This window comes from Leopardus geoffroyi, chromosome B1 (genome assembly GCF_018350155.1).
Source record: "Leopardus geoffroyi isolate Oge1 chromosome B1, O.geoffroyi_Oge1_pat1.0, whole genome shotgun sequence".
NCBI lineage: Eukaryota > Metazoa > Chordata > Mammalia > Carnivora > Felidae > Leopardus > Leopardus geoffroyi.
In genome coordinates, this window is record NC_059327.1 from 3,743,158 (window position 1) to 3,766,827 (window position 23,670).

Below are 23,670 nucleotides of genomic sequence, written 5' to 3' on the forward strand. Positions count from 1 at the left end.
ATGGAATTACCCTACACATTCGAACTATGCTGTATACAAGGAAACTATTCATTCTAGTGAGTACACATTGACTCATTAATTTGAACCACAGAGCTGGTATTTTCTACCCAAATTCTATTTCACAGAAAATATGGAATTATTAAAAACCAACCAAAGTTCACAAAGACATATTTCAACTGCAAAAATATCTAAAAGGTCAACCTAAATTATGGTAAATGATTTGTGAAAACTACATTTTTAAAAATTGAATCAAGAATAAAATGATTGAACATCAGTCTATAAAAGTTATGGAACAGTCTGTGAAATATCTGAATGATATCCAGGACAAAAATAAACACATTAACGAAGGAAAAGCCATTTAAAAATAAATCAGTATTCAGAATCAAAATAACTAAAATGTCAGGTTGACAAATTCTTATCATATATTCACAAGTGTTTCTAACATTCTATTTACTTTTGTCGCTAAGAAGAGAAACCATTAGAAATAGAAGCATCTTGGGGCACCTAGGTGGCTCAGTTGGTTAAGCATCAGACTTTGTTTGGCTCAGGTCTCTGAGTTCCTAAGTTGGAGCCCCTAGTCGGGCTCTGTGTGGACAGTTCAGAGACTGGAGCCTGCTTCAGATTCTGTATCTCCCTCTCTCTCTGCCCTCCCCACTCACACCCTGTCTCTCTCTCTCTCTCAAAAATAAATACTAAATACAATTAAGAAATAGAGGCATCACAAAAAAATAGAGGCATTTCCTTTCAAAAAGTGGAAAAAAATAAGAGTGACAGAGTGACAGGTTTGCTGGGGCACAGTCTCTAGATTTTCATGTCACCATATTGATTTGTTCTCCTTGTCCCCAAGTCAAATGATTGCCATGCCTTACTACCATGAATCTTTGTCATCACAAAATTTTTACTATGTCTTGACATGCCACATTAAGTTTCTGATTTCCTAAATGATATTTTTAATTCATACATAACCTTGATGGAAAAAATGAATTTTTTTTAAGTGATTGAAATCTCAGTGAAAACAAGTTGACAAACAGAGATCTCTGAATAAATGCTACTTACATACATACTCCTTCAATATTGGGCAAATTTAAGAGTTCTGATAGTAATCTATGTCATTGTAAGTTGTGTGTACTCTCGATATTTTCTGTTATAAATTTACCAAAAAATTACGCAATTTCTTTTGTTTATGGTAAAGAGCAATGTTCAGTGATGCGACAAGCAAATGTAATATTACAAAACACTCTATTAAATTGGTAACTTCAACTATATTCTGTATTTATATGTTGAAATATGTTGATCTCACCAATAGTCTATAAATTTACTAAGACCCTTAAGGTCTCCATATTTAGAGTTTCAATTACTGCAGATGAGCATTGTTACTGTGAAATGTATAAATATTTCCATTTAATTTCCAGGGTTAAATTCAATGACTGAATGCATTCATTAGAATTTTTAAATTATTGTTTTCATACTCATTATGTAGTATAATATTTTCATGCATGAATAATAATTTATGTAAATAACGCCCATTCTAAATTATTGCCAGAAAAGTACAAAGTTCAGTGCCCGGATTAAGCCTGTTATCAAGGTGATTATGTTTAGAGACAATTTAAAAATTGAAAAGACTTTCTCCAATTTAAGCAAAGGTGCTTAAATTAAAAATTTAAACATCATTCTGGTAATACTAAATTCTAATTAGAACTAGAAAATATAGTACTAGTTTAAGACTACATAGCATAATGTTTTGAACAAGCTGATCTAGTGTTTTATATCTAAATTAAATTTCCTTTAGAGGTCTTGGATAAGACATCAGAATTTTATTATATGATTTGGTTTATATTAACTATATGGTGGACAGGGTCATCAAAATAAAAACTCATGGGAAACAAGGAACCCTGAATCCCTCCAAGGATTCAATGTTCTGGTTCCAAAAAAAAAAAAAAATAGATAATATTCTGACCATTATCATTGGTTCTGCTTTACATTTTATTTGAATAGGCATGTTTGTATATTTCATGCAGTATCAGTATTGTTAATAAAATTCACCTTCTCCAGTGACATTGCCTTCAGCTGAATCTAATTTCACTCTGGGCACTTAGACTAGGGAGAAAGCAGTTGGTGCCCTAGTGAAAGCTTTACTCTCTTCTAGATAGATTCTCTAGTCTGTAATCCTCTGTTGAGACTACAGTTGACTTTGTTTATCCAGATAGTACACATTGATTTTCTCAGGAGACCTTCATGCTAATGGAGAAATATTTTTAAATACAGATGTTAAATATTATATAGAATTTTGGTTTTGCTGACAAAGCACTTTTTAATGCAATATCTTTTTTTTTTCCTTTCGAGAAAAAGGCTTGACCTGCTTGTAAATATCAGACTATATGATAGATGTCATTATTTAAAATATAAATTTCAAAAAGAGCACATCCACATAGCAACAGTTTTAAAATGCACATTTCACTTAGCTCCCAGCCCTATTCACTTTTCCACTCATTTTATAAAATAGCTCATAAGTATTTTTTCCAACAGAGACAATCTCACCAATCATGTGTTATATAAAATGAAAACAAGCAATACCAACAAAAAATAGCCCAGAAAAGTCCATAGAATTACTCTTTTGACCATCATTCAACACCAACCAAGTCTCCACAACATTTACCTTAGGAAATTGAGCAAAATGTAATATTAAAGTGCCAACTTTGTCTGAAAGGAGACGACAATTGTCACGGCTTCTGAAACAGGGAAGCGTTATCGACCTTCTGAGCAAATGTCAGATATGTTGACTGGACAAGCTAACTTCACAGGCAGCTAGGTAGGGTGCCTTAGAAACACTTTCACAATGTTGAGCGAAAAAGAAATTATGTGAAGTCAGTGTATGTGGAAAGTGGTAGGCACGCACAGAGGCAAAAGTTAATAATAGCACCTATCAACCTTAAGTTGGCTTGTTACTCTCCAAATATGAAATGATTCCCCAATGGTAATGGACTTAAACACCTTTAAGTATATTAAATATACTCATGCCAGTTGATATTATATACATATATAGTATATAAGTATATGTACATGTATAATATATATGTATAGTATGATACATATATTTATATAATATGTTTATAATACATAAATGCCCTGGCCTGAAAGATACTGCAGTAAGAATAGTAAACAATCCTAAATGTCATGGCGCCCAAAACTTTAAATAAAAGCATGAATTTGTCTGTCTACCTATCTGTGCAAAAAACACACGCTACCCTTATGTTTTCTGGGAATTCTATAGGAACTAAATTCAACTGTGTAAAGTGCATGTAGATTTCATCTTTCCACAAAGAGTGATTTTTTTTCCCCCAAGTGCACTGAATACTCCAAATAAAAACATAGGCAGATGTGATTAACCCAGAAACAGGTAAATGGGATCTGTTGTAAATAGGGATTTGCCTAGACCCCTACCCACAGCCTATTTTCAATTCACAGGCTCCAGAGTTTATTTATGCTAAACATAATAGTCTTTGTTTTACCCATGAGAGCAAATCTTGAATACCTCTGTACAACAAGACTAAAACAGACACACCTCAGCATTTACGCTTAGAGTGTTACTAATTTCTTAAAACCGAATGCCTGAAGCGATCATCTCTATTATTTCCTCTCTCAAAGGGCGTACTCTCTTTCACCTTTTCAAAATTTTTGTCCCAAAGTAGTTCAGTGATATCAAGACTCCAAAGGGTACCAGGCACAAACTCTGGAAACACAAGTAAACTCCACGTGCTTTCAAATGACCAAACGGCAAAACAAAATCATCTTCTCAGTTAAAAGTTTCAGCTTGGACCAGAAAGACTCACGGAATGGAATTCTCTTTAATTAAGCACTAACTTCATTACTGGCTACCAAAAATTTTAAGACAACACTTCTGAATTGAAAATGATTTTTCACAGAAAAGCAGTCTTGCTAATTGGTATTCAAAATTTTCCAAACTTCTCCACTACACGTCAAAAGAAAAACCACTTCTCCAATTAAAAAGAGCGCTTCCGACAAAGGGAAATTGTAAACACAGGTTTTGTGCCGGGAAATTCGGCAATTAGACTAGACAGTATTCTGCCATCATCAATATATAAATCTAGAATACAAACGTCAAATGTTTATAACATCCAACCACCTCTGAAAGAGCAGCTTATATTTGCATTAGAATCTTTAATCCAGAGTGGCAAGGGTGAGGTCGTCTGGACAGTATGTGTGTGCAGAGCACATTAAATGTCCTACCTTCATACAGGGCTTTGAAACCTTGGGCACTCACGGCGAAGTCTGTCGTGAACCACAGCGCGAGGATAGATCCTGTGCTGACGATTGAGGACGGCAGCTGAAATCCCGATAATCTAAACCACAAAAAAATACATGAACATGGTTAAAAAGCCTACATGTGTTATTCAAGCTTATTTCATGAAGTCACTGTGTTTCTTCTTTCCCTGCACTATGTTTGAGACACGTCACGAAACAATTACAAGTTTCATACCCAAGGTGTTGCCAGGTGATTGAAATTAGGCACGTTCAACTAATGGTTTATTTAAACAATTTTGGCAAAAATTCTTTCTTGAAGAAATTGTATAATGCGTAAGACAGGGAACGCAATGCAAAGGCATCCTCGTACGTGCTACGTGACAAAATACGATTTTGCACGTACTTTATTATTTTCCTCTTAATTTGTTAGATGGGGGGTTGTCACATCTCATAGTCAATGTGCTTATTCTTACTATCTGCTCAAAATAAATCAGAGCTTTCTTGAAAAGAAAACATACTGGCCACAGCATAATAAACAAAAAACCTATTGTTCCCTTGAGCAGAGGTCAAATGAATTGATTTTAATTTGCGGTTTTCAAGACAAATCTTTTCGATTCTGAGATATGCTTTTCACCTATCACTAGGTTTAGATATATTTAGAAATTTTAATGATGATAGAGTCAGCACTCTGAATGAGTGAACTAGTATAATAATATATACTTTATGCATAATGCGTTATAAAGTTACAGGTTTCCAAAAGGTCAAAGAGACACTTCATCGGTTTATTTTTTACCTAAAGTTTGCTAATTAAGTAGCTTGTCTCTAAATATGTGATTTAGTATAGTGAGAACACAAATCTCTGTCTGAACACAAATCCAAAAGGAGTAAGCCTGAATGTTCATTCCTCTTAGAGAAATTCTGATTTGCCAGTAAGTCTATGGGTATTAAATACCTAATTCCAGCTGCCGTAGGTTTTAGAATCAAACTAAAAACTTGTTAGGGGAAAATAACAAAACAATCGCCAATCACTAAACAGCATAATTCTAAATATCCCTGGATCGAAGAGGAAATGTCAAAGCAAATGAAAAAAAAATACCTTGAAATGAATGAAAGTAAAAAGACAAGATAGCAAAAGTTAGAGGACTCAGCTAAGCGCTGAGAGGGAAATTAATAGTATTAAAATATACAGTATAAAAGTGGAAAGAGCTCATATTAGGAACCTAAGCTCCCATGTGAAGAACTTAGAAAATAGTGAAATAAACCTAAGGCAAGGAGAAGGCAATACATACAAGATAAACGCAGAAATCAAACAAACCTAAAGCAGAAGAACAACAGAGAAAAACAATGAAACAAAAGCTAATTCTTTGAAAAGACTGACAAAATTAACAACGATCTAGCAAGGCCCACACAAAAATTGTGTGTGTGTGTGTGGGGGGGGGGGGATGGTAGAAAATATAAACACCGAATACCAGGAATAAAATAGCAAATATCACGAGAGACCACACAGACATAAAATAATAATGGAATACTATTTAAAAAATGCACACATAAATTTAACTTACATGAAATAGGCCACTTCCTATAAAAACACAAACTATCACAACTTTTTGAATACAAAATAGAAAATTTGAATAACCCTGTAACTCTTAAAACTCCCCCAAATAAATCTCCAGGGCCAGGTGGTTTTATAGGAGAGTTCTACGCCATGGACTGAATGTTTGTGTCCCCCAAAAGTCATATATTGAAACTGAACTCCCAAGGTGATGATATTTGGAGCTGGGGCCTTTGGGTGGTAACTTAGGGGCAGAGCCCCCATTAATGGGGTTAGCACCCTTATTAATGAGACTCCAGAATCCCTTTAATATGCCCTCTGCCATGTGCGGACACAGCAAGAAGATGTTCTCTATGTAACAGAAAGCGCTCACACCAGACACCGAATCAGCTGGAACACGATCTTGAACTTCCCTGTCTCAAGACCTGTGAGAAGTAAATCTGTGTTATTTATAAGCCGCCTTGTCTATGGTATTCTGTTATACACAGACATCTACCCGAATGCACTAAGACATCTACCAAACGTTTGAAAAGTTGGCACCGATTTTACACAGTCTCTTCCAGAAAACAGAAGTGGATGGCAACTTCCTTATGTGTTTTATGGCACTAATGTCACCCTGTAACTATGGACTGAACTGTTGCCCCCCAAATTCACATATTGAAGCCCTACCTCTCAATCTAATTGTATTTGGAGACAGGGCTTTTAGGAGATAAGTAATATGAAATAAGGTCATGGGGTGAGGTCCTAATATGATAGCATTCGTGGCTTCATAAAAGGAATAGAAAGAGAGATCCCTCCCCCCCCCCCGCCCACCCCCATCATGCTTTCACTTAGCAGAAGCCATATGAGTACATAGAGGGAAGGCAGGTGTGTGCAAGCCAGGACCAGTCCTCACCAGAACCTGATGGTGCTGCACTCTGATACCATATATCCAACCTCCAGGACTGTGAGAAAATATACTTCCTGTTGTTTAAGCTACTCAGTGGATGGTATTTCATTGTGGCCGCTCAAGCTAAATACCCGGATACCAAATCGAACAAAACCTTTGCGAGACAACAATGGATCAGTAACTGCTCTCACACACATATAGATATGAACATTTTTAACAAAGGAAGAGCACACAGAGGCGACGTATCACACGAATTCTCCAACATAACCAAGCGGTGTTTATTCCAGGGATGTAAGTAGCGTTCAGTATTTGAAAATCAATCAATATAATCTGCCAGCGCGACAGGCTAAAGAATGAAATCACAAGATCATGATAGTCTATGTAGAGAAAAGTATTGCATATACTTAAACACCCAATCGTGAGAAAACCTTCCAGTAAAATATGAATAGAGGAAAACTTCCCCAATTTGACAATGGGTATCTAAAAAAAAAACCTAAAGCTAACGTGATATTTAACGGTGTAAGACTGAATGCTTCCCCCTAAGACTGAGAACCAGGCAAAAACGTCTGTTCTCGTCACTTGTATCCAACATCGTGCTGGAAGATCTAGCCAGAGCAGGAAGCCAAGTGGAGAAAAGAAATGCATATGGATCAGAACATAAGAAAGAAAATCGCCCCTCTTTGCAGAGGACACAATTATCTACATAGACGACGCGGGGGAGTCCATAAGGAAACTCGTGGAGCTAATACTTGAACAAGTGCACAGGATGCAAACGAACATACAAAATTCAACTGTGTTTCTGCATTCTAGAACTTAACACACGGACACCAAGATTAATTATTACAATGGCATTTATAATCATTCAAAAAAATGCTTGGCTGTAACAAAACAGGTACAAAACTATCCTCTCAAAACGGTGCTATGGTGACGAAAGATACCAGAAAGAAACTAAACAAATGGAGAAACATATCGTGCTAACAGACTGGAAGCCTCAACACCGTAAAGATGATCAATTCTCCCCTAATTTATATACAGGTTTAACACTATTTCTATCAAAATCCCAACAAGATTTTTGGAAGATATACGCAAGATTCTTCTAAAATGGATATGGAAAGCTCCCAAACCTCAATAGAATAGCTTAAATAATTTCAAAAAAAAGAAAGAAAGACCCACATAAATATGTTCCACTGATTTCAAGGTGCTAAGGCAATTCGGTGGAGTAAAGATAACCTTTTGACAAATGATGCTGGAATAAATAGATGTCCAGAGACGAAAATACCAAACGCAAAAATAAGCCTGTACCTAACTCTAATACCTTATATAATAATTAACTCAATATGGATCATGGACATAAATATAAAACTATAAAAATTTAGAACAAAGCATACTAGATAATCTAGGACTGACTGAAGAATTCCTAGACTGGACACCCAAAGCATAATCCATTAAAGGAAACAGTGACACATCAGGTTTCATGAAAATTATTATTTTTTTGGTCAAAGACCCCATTGACTGGGGTCTAAAGACATGCTAAACACTGATAGAAAGTATCTACAAGCCTCATATCTGACAAAGGATAAGTGTCCAGAATATATAAAGAACATTAAAGACTCAACAGTGAAACAACAAACAATCCAATCAGAAAACAGGCAAAGAACATGAAGACACTTTATGTAAAACAATATAGAGATGGCAAATGGGTACATGAAAAGATTCTCAACATCATTAGCCATTAGAGAAATGCAAATTAAAACCACAAAGAGGTATTGCTACTTATGTATTCAGAATGGCTAAAATAAAAAGTAGTGACAATACGAAAGCTGGCAAGAATGTGGAGAAAATGGATTGTTCTTTTTTTAAAAAGTTGTTTTTTTTTTTTAATGTCTATGTATTTAGTTACTTTTTGAGAGAGAGAGAGAGAAAGAGCATGAGTGGGGAAGGGGTAGAGAGAGAGGGAGACACAGAATCTGAAACAGCTCCAGGCTCCGAGCTGTCAGCACAGAGCCCAGTGTGGGGCTTGAACCCACAAACCATGAAATCACAACCTGAGCTGAAGTCAGACTCTCAACTGACTGAACCACCCAGGTGCCCCATGATTGTTCATTTATCGTTAGTCGTCACAACCACTGTGGAAGCAGTGTGACAGGTGCTTAAAACATTAAATATGTACTAACCAAGCAATTGCTCTCCTCGACATTTACCCCAGAGAAATGAAGATTTATGTTCACACAAAACCTGCACACAAGTGTCTAGAGGAGCTTCATTCTTAATAATCAAAAATTGGGAAATGTAGTAATTAAAACAGTATGGCACAGGTAAAAAATACACGCATAGATCAGTGGAACAGAACAGAAAGCCCGTAAATAAACTCACAATAATCTGGCCAATTAGTCTTCAACAAAGGAGGCAAGAATATACACTGGGGAAAAGACAGTCTTTTCAACAAATAGTGCTAGGAAAATTAGACAGCTATATGCAAAAGAATAAAACTGGACCACTTTCCTACAGTACACACAAAAAGAAATTTAGAATGGATAAAAGATCTACATGTGAGGCTCGAAATCATAAAAGTCCTGGAAGAAAAAAACATAGGCAGTAATCTCTCTGACATTGACCATAGTAACATTTTTCTAGATATGTCTCCTAAGGCAAAAGAAACAAAAGCAAAATTAAACTATTGGGACTGCACCAAAATAAAAACCTTTGCACAGTGAAGGAAGTCATCCTCAAAACAGAAAGGCAACCTACTGAATGAGAGAAAATATTTGTCAACGATACGTTCCGTAAGGAATTAATATTCAAAATATATAAAGAACTTACACAACACCAAAAAAAAAATCTGATTAAAACATGGACAGAGGACCTAAATATACATTTTTCTAAAAACTAAATACAGATGGCCGAGAGACATGAAAAGATGCCCAGCATCCATAATCATTAGAAAAATGCAAATAAAAACCACAATGGTGGCTCAATCGGTTAAGTTACTGACTTCGGCTCAGGTCACGATCTTACGGTTCATGGGTTCAAGCCCTGCATCGGGCTCTGTGCTGATAGCTCAGAGCCTGGAGCCTCCTTGAGATTCTGAGTTTCCCTCTCTCTTCCCCTCCCCTGCTCATTCTGTCTCTCTCTCCCTCATGAATAAACATTAAAACACACACGCACACGCTCACGCACTCCCAACGAGATCTCACTCTACAACAGTCAGAATACCTACAATCAAAAGACAAAATATGACAAGTGTTGGGGAAAATGTGGAGAAAAAGGAACCCTCATGCACTCTTGGAGGGGATGTAAATGGATGAAAAAAAAAGTCAACCCCCAAAAGGTTATAGACCATATGATTCCATTTTTCAAACATGCTTGAAACGGCAAGATTATCGAAAACAGGAAGAGAGTTTTTGCAGCCAGGAATGGAAAGGTAGTAGAGGTAGAAAGGAAGTGAGTGCGGCTCTTAAAGAACCACATGAGGGATCCTCATGGCACAGCAACGTGGCATCCCCACTGATTCAATGTCAATGTTCTGTACGTTAGTGTCCTACAGTTTTGCGAGAAGTTACCTTTGTAAGAACTCGGTATAGAGTACCCAGAATCTCCCTGTGTTATTGCTTATGACTGCGTGGAAATCTAAAGAGTTTAATGAAGCAAAAGATTAGAGGGTTTGGACTGAGAAGCAGTCAATAAAATATTAACAGAAATGAAAGTAATCAAAGTATTAAAAAATAAGAAGAAAGTATTTAATAACAAAACATTCTCCTCATTAGGTTAAAAAATAAATTCAACAACAGTGTTGTGGATTACTTCAGCTAGTCACAGTCCATTTAGAAATTTTAAATATGTATTAGCATAAGTGTAGATATCGCATAATGTGGTAGCACTTTAAAATAAACACAAACTTAGGTTTCCTTTAACGCGTTTCATAAAGAATTGTGACTTTGAAAGAACACAAATAGTATTAGCTCAAAAAGAAAAAAAAACAGTAACAAGATGCTAAGAGTTCTAAAAACAATGTTATATGACTACCTTTTGAGAATTTGGGGAAGTTTAGCGTGCACGATTGTTGATAAAATATATACACAGCATCTGTTTCAAATAGTTGAAATGAGATCAGTCTGTTCTCTGTATTTAAGAGTCTTACGGTTTGCCCCCTCTGTTTTCAACTTATTTTTTTCTTCCCTTCCCCTATGTTCATCTGTTGCATGTCTTAAATTCCACATATGAGGGACCTCATATGCTATTTGTCTGACTTATTTTGCTTAGCATCATACACTCTAGATCCATCCATGCTGTGGCAAATGGCAAGATTTCATTCCTTTTGATCACTGAGTTGCATTCCACGGTATGTATATTTACATCTTCTTTCTCCATTCGTCAGCCATTTCTTCATCACACCAGCTGAGGAGTGTTTGGGAGTGAGGGATATTACAATCGGCCGCTAGCACATTCTTTCACTTCTCTGAAAATGTTCTGCTGAGAACACTCTTCACCATGTCACGTACATCCCTGCCAGGTGGACCCTAAGGACTAATTTTACTGTTACTTAACTTTCTCTGAGAAATACCTGTTCTTATGAACAACAGGTCCATTTTTAACACCTAGTAAATCATGGAGCTGTTCAAGTATTTCTCTTAGCGTGGAATTAAAAACAAACAAACGAGCAAACCCACAACTCAGAGCCCAATTTCTGGCCTCTCCTAAGCAACATGTGAATTTGTAGAGTAGCCTCATTCCAGATTTGTCTTTCTTATGATTCTTATCTTGCTGCCAACCCGGTATCTTTCTACCTCGGTAAGTGACTTAAATTCTGGATATAGATTAATAAAGCGGTAAGTCAATGACAGCAAGCAAACAAGAAAATAAGATCAGCTTTTCTAGAAACCCCTTTCTCTACCAAACCCAAATGCCTACCAACATAGGAATGTATGACCTCTTCTTAACACGCTATGACTCAGAAAGGTGGTATTTCAGAGGACGCAGGTTATACTATATTTAAACCACTTTGAGATGGAATGAAACTCAAGCCACAAATACGTAGAGTCCATCTGTATAGTATCTGTTCTGCCATCATGTTGCCTAAAGAGACTAAGCAGGCTTTACCACATGGTGTGGCCAGCAGTTGGTCCAGCAGGCTGGGCTGTTACAGGGTCCATTTCACACAGAAGATGAGTCTATCCTAACATCCATGCCATGGCCACCCCTGGAGCAAACAACCCTATAATCCCTATTCAAAGAATCAGGTGTTTGTTTGTTTGTTTCTGGACACCCTAGCTGAACCATTTGCAGGAAGAAGAAAATAATTCGCAAAGGAGACAGGGTATGAGAACAGTCACAAGAAATTCATTTCAGTAAAAAACAAAGTGTAGCTAATATTGATCCAGATATGCCTGCCTCTGCTTCTCTCTCTCTCCCCCCCTCTTTTCCTCTCCCTCCCCCACCTCTTTTTCCAGTTACATCCCTGGTGTCCTATAAAATGTCATTTACTGTATTTTCTGGGAGTAAGAGAAAGTAATTGCCGTTTCACATCCAACAATGTGGGAAAAAGACAGAACATGCCTGTGGATGTTGAGTGACCGTGATGTAAAGCAGGGGACATGGAAGTGGCCGCAGCTCCATATTCTTGGTGCCTGTCCACTCGGCAGAGACAGGAGTTTCAGAATTGAACAACCTTATTCCTTTTCCACCTCTCAAGAAATGACTAAAATGAACTGCATATAGAGACGGATCCTGAAAATTTCTACTACCCTAGCATTCAAGATACTCAAATCACTGAGACCAGTGGAAGAATCTTGAACAGTAGATGTGGTAGTGCTGATTAAGAAGAAGGAGGAGGAGGGGGAGGAGGAGGAGGAGAAGGAGGAGGAGAAGCAAATTCAGTAAAAGCTAAGCAGAAGCAGATGACTGGTACGAGTGTGGTTTTTTTCACAGAAATTAATGAGCAAGTTACGACTCCATCAAACAGACGCTCACTCCCAAATTACACACCGTACATACTGCCTAATCTATAGTGTTTGTGATTTCAAAATGTCAAATATCTTTAAAACTACAGTTTAGTTAAAATGTCAAGTAAATGCTTTAAGTAAATTAGGAAAAAAAGATCACTAAATCTTTTCTCTGTGAACGTAATTGCCTTAAAGACAATCTCTGCAAAGCCAAATGTTGCCAAAATCACATTAATACTCCGTAATTGAGAGCATCACATTTCATACCATATGCCAGTGTGGATATCCTCATAATATACGTTATTAAAAAAAATCTTGGCCTAACAATAGGAGTAATATTAGAATCATACCCTAAGAGTTAGCAGTGATCCCAAAGATTAAGGTATTTTAAATTAATTTCCTCAGAAAGTGTCTCAGTTAACCACTGCCCGAGGCCTGTGTAAATACATCCAAGGCTGGGAACCAAAGACCCCACAAAGCAGTTAATTACACTATTTGGTAATTCAGAATTTTAATAATCCATCTCTGTCTCTGGTGCTCAAGTATTGGTCCTCTTACTATTACTGGGAAGAGTTTTCATGCCACAGAATAAAATATGAGGCTTTGCGCTTTCTTTAAAAAACATCCATTGTGTGGTTATTATTACTATTCTAAGATTTAGTGGCTCTCTGGTTGTTTTATCACAGCCTGAACATTACCATATGTTTAGTTTGAAGCACAACACTGGGTAACGAGAATCGATTTTTTACTCATTCAAAATATTTCCTGGACATCGACCAGAGTCATGATCAGGATCAACACATTTAGGCATTCAAGAAGCTTATAGTCTAAAGTGAAGTATAAAAAAAAAAAAAAAACACGGAATATTTTGGAAGTAAATGAAAATAATCCACACAGAAGTGTCATAGCAGCCAGATTTGATGGTGGGGATACGGTGATATACATCAAGTTTTTGGTAACCACTGAATGTTCAACAAAATAAGAAATTCGTGATGGTCTCCAGTAACCCCAAAGCTTCCTTTTCAGTGTTTAAAAAATAGTGCAGGAACTCAAACAGGTAGATATCACCCCTAAATTAAAAAAGGTATACAGGGCCGCCTGGGTGGCTCAGTCGGTTCAGCGTCCGACTTCGGCTCAGGTCATGATCTCATGGTTCGTGAGTTCCAGCCCCACACCAGGCTCTGAGGATCCTGTTTTGGATTCTGTGTCTCCCTCTCTCTCTCCCCCTCCCTGCTCATGCTCTGTCTCTCTTTTCCTTAAAAATAAATAAACATTAAAAAAAAGTATACATTAGAATTTAGGAAGTGTTTTCCACCTCATCACATGATTAGGTAATAATTACATTACAAGGTGATAAAACTGCCTGTAAATAAAATGAACTATATTGTAATAGAAACAACAATCTCACAGTCACCTATCCATGTGGCAGAAAGACTGGGACTCATTTCGACGTGACATATCCTTAGGTTGAATAATAAGAAAACAGAATGCATTATTGGTGGATTGCTTAGTTTTATATTCCCAGCTACCAGGCGTGCCCTTTGAAGTTAACTAATTATTTGCTGAAAGTTATTCAATGTCATGCATTAGAATTTTTCCAGGATTAGTTGTAGGTACAGAAGAGCGCTCTGTATTAGAGCAGAATTTTAAAGAAGTGACATTAAACATTAAATGTCAGTTATTTCAGCTCTTTATTTTATGGGGCAAAGAAATGATGGTGAGAGAGACTCAATGACTTGGCCAGAGCCAGGCACACACCTAAAACCGAGCCCATCTTCCTTCCGAGCCAGTGGTTCTGCCACTTGGCCATTTCAAGGTGATTTGTCCAGTGGGATAAAGTATTAAGATGTTCATTTATTTTCTCTTCCCCACCCTGCTTCCCCCACACTGGACCTTCTCCTTTTCAGAAAGTAATTACCTCTGAATGTAATGAGCAAAGAATCAAGTTCATGGCTTTGGAACAGGCTCTTGAAACGTGGAGCTTCAACAGCTCTGTTTATGGTTTAAAATGTCAGGGCTTAAGGCTCATGTCACAAACAGTAAATCTGAAAGAATACAGGATCATCCCCCTTCCGTAGAGACCTGAGAGCGGTTTCGTGGTGCAGGGACGAGCACGGTTTGGGAAGCAAGAAGCGATCTGCAACATCGGCATGTCCCTGGGAGAACTGACGCGGGCAGAAGAACCTACCCAGCGAGGCTGATTCCTGTTGCAGGTGGAGCCCTGTGAGGGGGCCGCCCTCGTGAAGAGCCCCTCAGGCCAGAACAGGCCAGGAGCCAGGAGATATGCATGAGGGCAGCAGGGTATGTCTAAGTGCAAACAGCTCATGATGACACATCAGAGCGCAAGAGCAATCTAAAGACTCTGCAATCCAGGGCGCCTGGGGGGCTCAGTCAGTTAGGTGTCCGACTCTTGATTTCAGCTCAGGTCATGATCTCACAGGTCATGAGTTCGAGCCCCGAGTCGGGCTCCATGCTTACAGTGCAGAGCCTGCTTGAGATTCTCTCTCTCTCTCTCTCTCTCTCTCTCTCAATAAAATAAACAAATAAACTTAAAACAAAACAAAACAAAAAAGAGTTTGCAATCCAAGACAGGTAAAGAGGCGATTCCTTCATGGCCCTGAGTATACCAGAACACCTGACTGGTGTGGCCAGCTTGGCCGCTGCGAGCCTGTCTAGGCGCTCCCAACAAGGACCTACACGAATTCCATCTCAGATTGTGTCAGAAGGCAGACACCGGGCGCCCCTTTTACTCCTGGCGCTTCGGGGTCATGCACGACCCTTGGATTTAGGTACCACCTAGAAAAGATCACACACACACACACTCACCCACCTACACTTACACATCCACACACACCCCACATACAACCACACCCCCACCGCATGTTCATACACAAACACTCACCCTTTCCTCCGCACACATCCACACTGAAATGACAGAATCTACCTAGACCTGACCAAATGAAAATTTCTGCCCTCACTCAGGGAGGAATCTGTGTAGAAATTACTATAAAATCCAATTAAAGAAATTATATGTTATGATCACATCTTAACTTCTGACCTTTCCAAATAATGCCTATTTATTTTTTCTGTTCTGCTCAACATATCACTTATTTCTAACAATTAAGACAAAATACACAAATCAACACACAGTATCGATTTCAATTACACATTTTTATCATAACATAGAGGCCATAAATATACACCTTCAAGCCTTTATGTAATTCTGGGTTGCTAAAAAAATTGTATTGGGTTTTAAACTCAGGGGCCATCGGTTTATTGAATCTTTCTTGGTCAAAGACTGAGTGAAATACTTTTACTTTCTTTAAGATTTTCAAAATGTTTTGGCCTCTGTGGAATGTCAGTAGATGGGCTCAGGTGTAAAGATATTTGAAGAAGCTACTGTATTTTCTTTTTACCGTACTTTACTTGGTCGTATTCTTCACTGTCACTGTCATCAAGAAATTCAAGCTTCAAGTCTTGTTTTTACTAGACAAGCCCAAGTGCAGACATGGTGTGAGCAGTCTGGGCTGCTCGTCTCCCTTGACGAGTTCTCGTCACATCTATTTGCACTGGGTTTGATTCAGGAACAAGAAAGCAATTTAGTCATCTGGTTTTACTACTTTATCCTAGCCTGACACTGAGTTTCTAACAATGCTAAGTTGTGATTATTAGCAGACCAAGAGAGTCTAGAGGCAAAACATTTTGTAAAATCCTGCCTTTACAAGAGCCTAAGAAAAGATTTCATGCTCTCCTGCTCTCCGCTCACTTAACGACAAGTAATACAACAGAACCAGGAGAGCAATCCACTTTAACAAAGGAAGATCGGGGCATCTTGTAGTAAGACAACTACCTCTCGTCCAATGAGTCAAGAGATCTCCTGTCGTCTAGTGCTTACTGGGAATTAAGCCATTCTAGGTAGCTTGTTATCTGCCTGTTAAGTGATAACACAGAAGGAATACCTAAGTGATTTACTGGTGCCATTTGGAAATAATTTTCCACACTAACTTCAGGAATAAAGAATCATATGTCTAGCAGAGATATGTATTCATATCTACATATCTAAGAATGAAGGGATATATACCTATGCAATAGTGTACTTTTGCTGTAATAAGCTAGAAAGGGTCCTCATAATTTATTTGATATAATTTTTTTAATGTTTATTTGTGAGAGAGAGAGAGCACGAGCAGGGCAGGAGCAGACAGAGAGAGAGAGGGAGAGAGACAGAATCCAAAACAGGCTCCAAGGTGTCAGCACAGAGCCCGACACGGGGCTCGAACTCACAAACCATGAGATCATGACCCGAGCTGAAGCCAGACGCTCAACCGACTGAGTCACCCAGGCGCCCCTCATAATTTATTTGATAAAGTGCCTATATTCAAGTTGCTTTAAACAACATACATACCCCAGAAAATTCAATGATTTTTTTTCACATCTATGAAGACTGACATGTATATAATTTACAGAGCTCTTAAAAACAAGAATCGAAAAGCACGCGCACACACACACACACACACACACACACACACAGTTGATGACATAAGTCATATTTAACTTTCTTATCCGAAGTTACGTGCGGGAGACAGATTGTGCTCTCTAAAAGGATCATATCTCTCTTACCTTAATGTATTTGATTACATTGTGAAAATGTCATGGTATTTCTAGCAGCCTTCTTGATAATGAGAATATTCTGTCTAATTTATCCTGATAATTTTGGCTTCGTTGCTTTTCAAAAGCTCTGTGTGCGTGTATCTATAGATGTACGCGTGCACGCATATGCACGTACATATACAAAGTATAGCTCTCATGAATGAGGGAACACCAACCTCCCTGGCTTCAAACTGTTATATAAAGAGTGGGCGAGTTTGACTTTTTGCCTATTCTTTCAAGCGACTACAAAACATAAAGAAATTACTGTAATTTGATTTATAGAATCCAAGTTGGATCAGAGAGTTGAAAAACAGTCATTGCAGAGGAATGGGTGGGCATTGGAAGAGACCAAGTGTAGGCTAGACATGAGAAAGGAATGAGGGACCTTGGCACTGGGTCCCCTAGGGCCGGACCCCCTAGGGTCAGAAGGAAAGGAAGCCCCGGAAGGCAGGCACATGCTCACTGTGGTCCACGGCCACCCCAGGAGCCCCCAGGAGGGGACTGGAGCCCACTTATTAAAATATCCTCATGACCCTCTCCCCTCAGAGAAGGACTAAACAAATAAGGGAATAAAAAAACCATGGAAATTCTTTTAATTATACCGATTGCTCTGGTTCCAGAAAACAAGTCTCTGTGCAGCTCTATCCAGTGGGTCCCACTCTAGTCTGCCAATGCTGTGGCAGAACTAATTTTGTGAGTCGGATGCCACGTTTTTCCCAGGAGTTAGGTACAGGTCTCTCACACGGTGTTCAGTGCTTTGGAGGAAAAACGTTCTAAAATCACATTTCTTGTTTTGGTACCTAATCCTTTATAAATGCAGCAATTAAACCACTGTATCTTTTTTTTTTTTAAACTTACAGCTTGCGTTCCTAAGAGATCTATGCCATAATAAATAATAATAATAAAGCTTTGAGCTCCACATGTACCACTCAACGGCTCATATCCCAGTCACTTAGTGTGTTTAGTGGGTTACTTCTTCTCAGGACCCTGAGCGGACCCTCATGTGGTCATGGTGACTTAGGACACTCGGTACACCTTATCGCACTATTAAATATTTGCTCCTGAGGGAGCTCACTCGCTCTCAATCGCTACAATAATAAAAGTGCCTCTGGAAGAAAAACTAAATTTTTCCCAAGTTGCATTCTAAACAAATTTGGCAAGAATTAATTCCACTGATCCTCTTTTTCTATCGCTGCACCAAGTTATTTTGAGAAAGTTATTTCATAATTGCGGTGTCTGTAATACACTGGAAACAAAAATCTAAGCAGATTTTGCCCGCAAGCATGAAAGACCATCCTCTCGATGTGACTTTATTGTGACAGTAGAAACAGCATCATTTATAAATAACATTAAAATAGTAACGGCATTTTCCCACTCGTAAATATGATCGTAAGTACTTTACTCCAGTGTTCTCCTCGACTCCGGAGCCTTCTGTGCCATTGACATCATCTCCACTGAGTGATAAGGATCCATAAATTGTCTTTCTAGCGCAAAATCCTTTAGGAGGATTTTTCCAGCAAGATCTTTTCCATCTGTTTAAACCAGATACACCACGGTTGCATGTTAGGGTGTTAGATAAGCCCTGTGCTACCTAGAACGCTCACAAGGTCCCTGCTTTATTTTCTCATCTGACGGGTACTGTATTCAATGCTCATCTAACACACAGCCTGACCGTGAAAGATCAGCCAAGGCCCCCTTTGAATCCCTGGTTGGCAGGTGGCGGGATTAGGCAATCATCTAGAGTTTATTAGAGTCTCAATGATATTAGGAAAATCACTCAAGGACCTCATAAAAGACGTGTACATGTACTAATTTTACTGTGATATCTGACCCAGAATAATTTGAAACTGAGATTTCATTCTTGACTGTGAACCTAACTTCCGTAAAACTGAAATTCAAACCCAGTAGTTAGGTGGAATCCACTGCATTTAAAATTACACATGCATACACACACACAAAGAGAGGGAAGGAAGGGAGGGAGGGAGGGAGACAGAGAGAGTGAGAGAAAATGAAGCACAAAGGATATGAAAGATCCAGGGCAGGAGGGGAGAGAGAAAAAAAGAGTGAGAGGCTTTGGACCGCCTGACTCTACAACAGCCCCATCCCAGGACATTCTCTGACCCTTCTGCTGTAAACGGGTAGAGTGGCTGCCTAGACAACAATCAGAAGCCCCCTGAATGGAGGAAAAGAAGAGAGAAAGAGGAGAATCTGGGCATCCTGACACGGAATTGAAGAACCCCTTCTAACAATCTGGAAAACCAAGGTTTTTTAATGGGTCTGGTGCGTATGAGAAATACAGCACATGCTTCTGGAGTTCATGAAGTACACAGACCAGATGAGGCACTAGGCAGATTACATTTGCCATTTCTGTGGTGGAATTGATGATATTTATATGCACTTTTTATATACTTTTTAAGTATCTGAGGGGTGCCTGGGGGGCTCTGTTGGTTACACATCTGACTCTTGATTTCAGCTCAGGTCACGATCTCAGGGTTTGTGTGTTCCAGCCCCGCATCGGGCTCTGCACTGACAGCAGGGAACATGCTTGGGACTCACACTCTCTCACTCTCTCTCTCTCTCTCTCTGCCCCTCCCCCACTCATGGCTGTGCATGCTAATACACTCTCTTTCTCAAAAAAATAAAGTTAAAAAAATTTAAACCCTCATGTAAAAAAAATAAATGAATCTTATGTAACGATTGTGTAAAGGGAAATAATTTCAAATAAACATTGTATTTTTTCAAAGGCTATAAAATGATCTATATTTATACACACTTCCACACATATCTGATGAATTCTCAGAAGAGCTGTGAGAACACCCGCGGGGCTTTGGTAAATTTCACAAACTACCGCAGACAGAGACAGGACGAGAATCTAGAAATTCTGCCTATTCAGAAAAGAAACTAGCACGCCTGGGGGGCTTAGTCGACTGAGCTACTGACTTCAGCTCACGTCGTGACCTCACGGTTCATGAGTTCAAGTCCCACATCAGGCTTGCTGCTGTCAGCACAGAGCCCAATTATTTGTTGCTCCCCAATCAGTAATCGAAGTCACTTTTTGGCTCAGTATTTCTTCTCCCCTATGATTCCAGTTTGAAATCCCTCCTGTCTCCAGAGCTCAAAAGGCAGGCTCTAGAGAGAGACCCCTGGTTTGAATACCTGGGATCCTCTGTCTCCCTCTCTCTCTCTGCCCCCTGCCACTTTTTCTCTCTCCCTCTCTCTCTCTCTGTCTCTGTCTCAAAAATAATAAACATTAAAAAGAGCAAAAGAAATCATGTGTTGTATGAATAAAAGGTGACTAGTAATTATTTTGAAAAACTTGGAACAACAAACCTTGAATACAAGTTTCATCGAGTGGCTTAGCAGAGAACAGTAAACTCACAAGGACCTAGTCTGTTTCTTGCTGGTAGCTGTTGCCTTGGCCAGAGTTCAGCAGGGCTGAAATAATGCATTCAAAGGACTGGCTGCAGAATTCCCTTCCCTGACCCTGAACAAGTGATCATTATATGTCAGGAAGGGTATTACGTTGAGTGGATTTTCTAGAAGTGGGTTACAACACAGGTAAACACACACACACACACACACACACACACACACACCCTTTAACTCTGATGCCAGCCAACCTTACTGAGCAGTTACTAAATGCCCATCACTGTTTGGACTTTGCCACATTCACGTACAATCCCCAAAATTGCTTTGCAGGTGAGGAAGTTCAGCCTCAGACGTCTTCAGTAATGCTGTCTAAGACCACACAGTGAGTGAGGACTAGAGCCAATATTCAAACCAGGGGTCTCTCTCTAGAGCCTGCCTTTTGAGCTCTGGAAACAGGAGGGATTTCAAAGTGGAATCATAGGGGAGAAGAAATACTGAGCCAAGGACTTCAATTACTGATTGGGGAACAACAAATAATTGGGCCTTCATCAGAACAGCATCATATACACGCAGATGATCAGACTGTTGACATGGAATCATTGTGGACACAATGATAGGAGAAGCAAGCTTTGAGCAAAGAGTAGGGAAGATATTGAAGGCAAACCCTGGGAGGGTAACTCGCTGGCAGTTAAGTCCAGCCAAAGGGGACAATCACTCCTGTTGAAAACTGTGTCACACCCCCCCCCCCACTAGCAAGCTCCCTCCACAGCCCAGCTGAAGAAGGCCAGGTTCACGTGTACAAGTTTAAACCACGAAAGGAGAATTTAATAAAGCCAACTCTCCTGGCTTTATTTTGTTACAAAGGAAAGGGAAGTGTCTCATTTTCCTTATGCCCAAATCTATCCGAGCGCTAAATGTTTCCCTGGTTTGTGAAGATGTAAAATTCCCATCCCTTGATCAGAAAAGGCGATTCCCGGCACCCTCAAGAAGGAATAGACGGGGTTCGAATGTGCACAGTTTACAGATCTCTTTCCCAAGGTAAAATGTGACTGCGCCTGGGAAAAGGAAAACCAGACAGAAATGGAACGCGCATGGGCAGAGGGACAGTCCTTGGGCGATATTACAGAAGTCGTGGTCAGAAGGGAGATGTGACAAAACAGCACAGCATGTGGAGCGTGGTGACAGCAGGCTCAAGGACAGGGGCTCACCTCTCAGGTCTCAGTTAGCAGCTTGAGTTCTTTTAGCCACAAGGACAGGGAAGTTCAAGTGTCTCCGGGGGGAACCCCAAGGGTGAAGATCTGACAGCAGAAGCCCACTGTCTGAACTCAGCTCTAGCCCTCAAGAGCCCGCCCTGCTGGTGTCCCCACACCTCCCATAAACAGAACCAAAGGAGCAAAAGGGCCCTTAATACATGAAAGCAGAGGAAGGAGGAAGTCATCCGCTGAGTAGTCTTCAAAGCAAATCAAACACTGCCGCTGAGTAGAAGAATAAGCAAGAATTCTTTTCAGAGGGTGGGGTAGAGAAAGAGGGAGAGACAGAACCCCACGCAGGCTCTGAGCTAGGCTCGAACTCACAAACCCTGGGATCGCGATGCTTCCCCTCGCTGAGCAGCCCAGGTGCCGCAAGGAAGAACTTTCCTAATCTCATTTACCCACCTCCCTTCCCAAGGTACAGAGTGAACCACACTCTGCCTGCAGCTTGGGTCTTTGATCCTCAGGCTGAACGTCAAACACACAGCCTCGCCCCTCTCCTGCTTGCGCCCCCCTGTGCTCCCCACCAATTATTTCCCATAGAAAAAGGCATGTATTCTAATCACCTATATTTTTTCGCCCTTTCCTCTATCCTGGGAGAAATTCAAGAACCCTCTGCTGTTGATGAGAGTCTAATTTAGATAGCCTCCCAGGTTATATACACGGGTGCTGTGCAAAGGTAACCAGCTAATAGCAGGTGCTAGAAATAAGGAGGAACAATGAGATTTTTAAAGTATTAGCTATCCATGATTAGTATTAAAAAAGAGATATTAGGGCTCAAATACAGGCTGTAAATTGAAGTGTAAATACATTGGCCACTTTGATTTTTTTTAAGTTCATTTATTTTGAGAGAGACAGAGAGTGTATGTGCACACGCAGGCATGCGAGCGGGGCAGGGGTGGAGAGAGAAAGGGAGAGGGACAGACAGACAGACAATCCCAAGCAGACTCCGAGAAGGCTCGGACCCGAGAACCATGCGATCATGACCTGAGCCGAAACCAAGAGTTGGACACTTAACAGACTGAGCCACCCAGGTGCCTCTGGCCACTTTGAATTTTGGAAAAATAAACCTTGGCTGGGGGGAATCTACCTTTTGTCAGTGACATCCTTTTTCTCCTACGTGTCTACGAGTAATCGTCTCACACCTAATTTTGAGACTCTTACTAGGAGACACCTAAGATACAGGATTATCAAGTATCAAGGTGTGATTTCAGTTATTAGACTAAAACGTACAGGTTCAGGAGTGGGACATCCTTTCCAGAGTGGTCACCATGCAGGTCTGGAGTTTGTACATTGTGCTAACGTAATCACAGGCTTCCAGGAAAATTGTTGACCGGACCACCCACCTTCCCCAACTTCCTGTCATTCCTATCATGTGCCTCTGCTTAGAGCACTGAGCCTCCAGACGCACACGTCGGTATCTGGAAACTAATTGTAAAACCCTTTGCTGCACAGGACAGGTGGCCAATGAAAGCGAGCAGGACGCTTCCCTGTGGGGAGAGTCAGGTTTTAGCAGCAGACAACGCTTGGAGCGTTCCAGTGATGGGCTCCAGATGCCGGGGGGGTCAGGCGGGTGCCTGCGGGAAGAGCTGTCTTGGCTATGTCAGCTAAAGGAAGAACGTCACATTGCCCCTGGACGATCCCCCCCACCCCGCTCCAGCCAGCACGTGACTGTAAACTGAGTCTCACAAGGGATAGACACTGTGAGGCAGGGAGGTCAAGGAGGCATCACAGGTAGCTTTGAGGGGAAATGCTTCGAAT

The 23,670-nt window shown here is 39.9% G+C and overlaps 1 protein-coding gene across 5 annotated transcripts in view; it reads right to left on the reverse strand.

Annotated features, from left to right (window-relative positions):
* The window catches only part of CSMD1 (CUB and Sushi multiple domains 1), a 2,022,178-nt gene that overhangs the window by 1,408,396 nt on the left and 590,112 nt on the right, over positions 1 to 23,670 (reverse strand). For all 5 annotated transcript variants that reach the window (XM_045451804.1, XM_045451793.1, XM_045451792.1 and 2 more), the window contains one exon: positions 4,249 to 4,361. In XM_045451804.1, the coding sequence (XP_045307760.1) occupies positions 4,249 to 4,361 (113 nt within the window). The remainder of the gene's footprint in view (positions 1 to 4,248; positions 4,362 to 23,670) is intronic.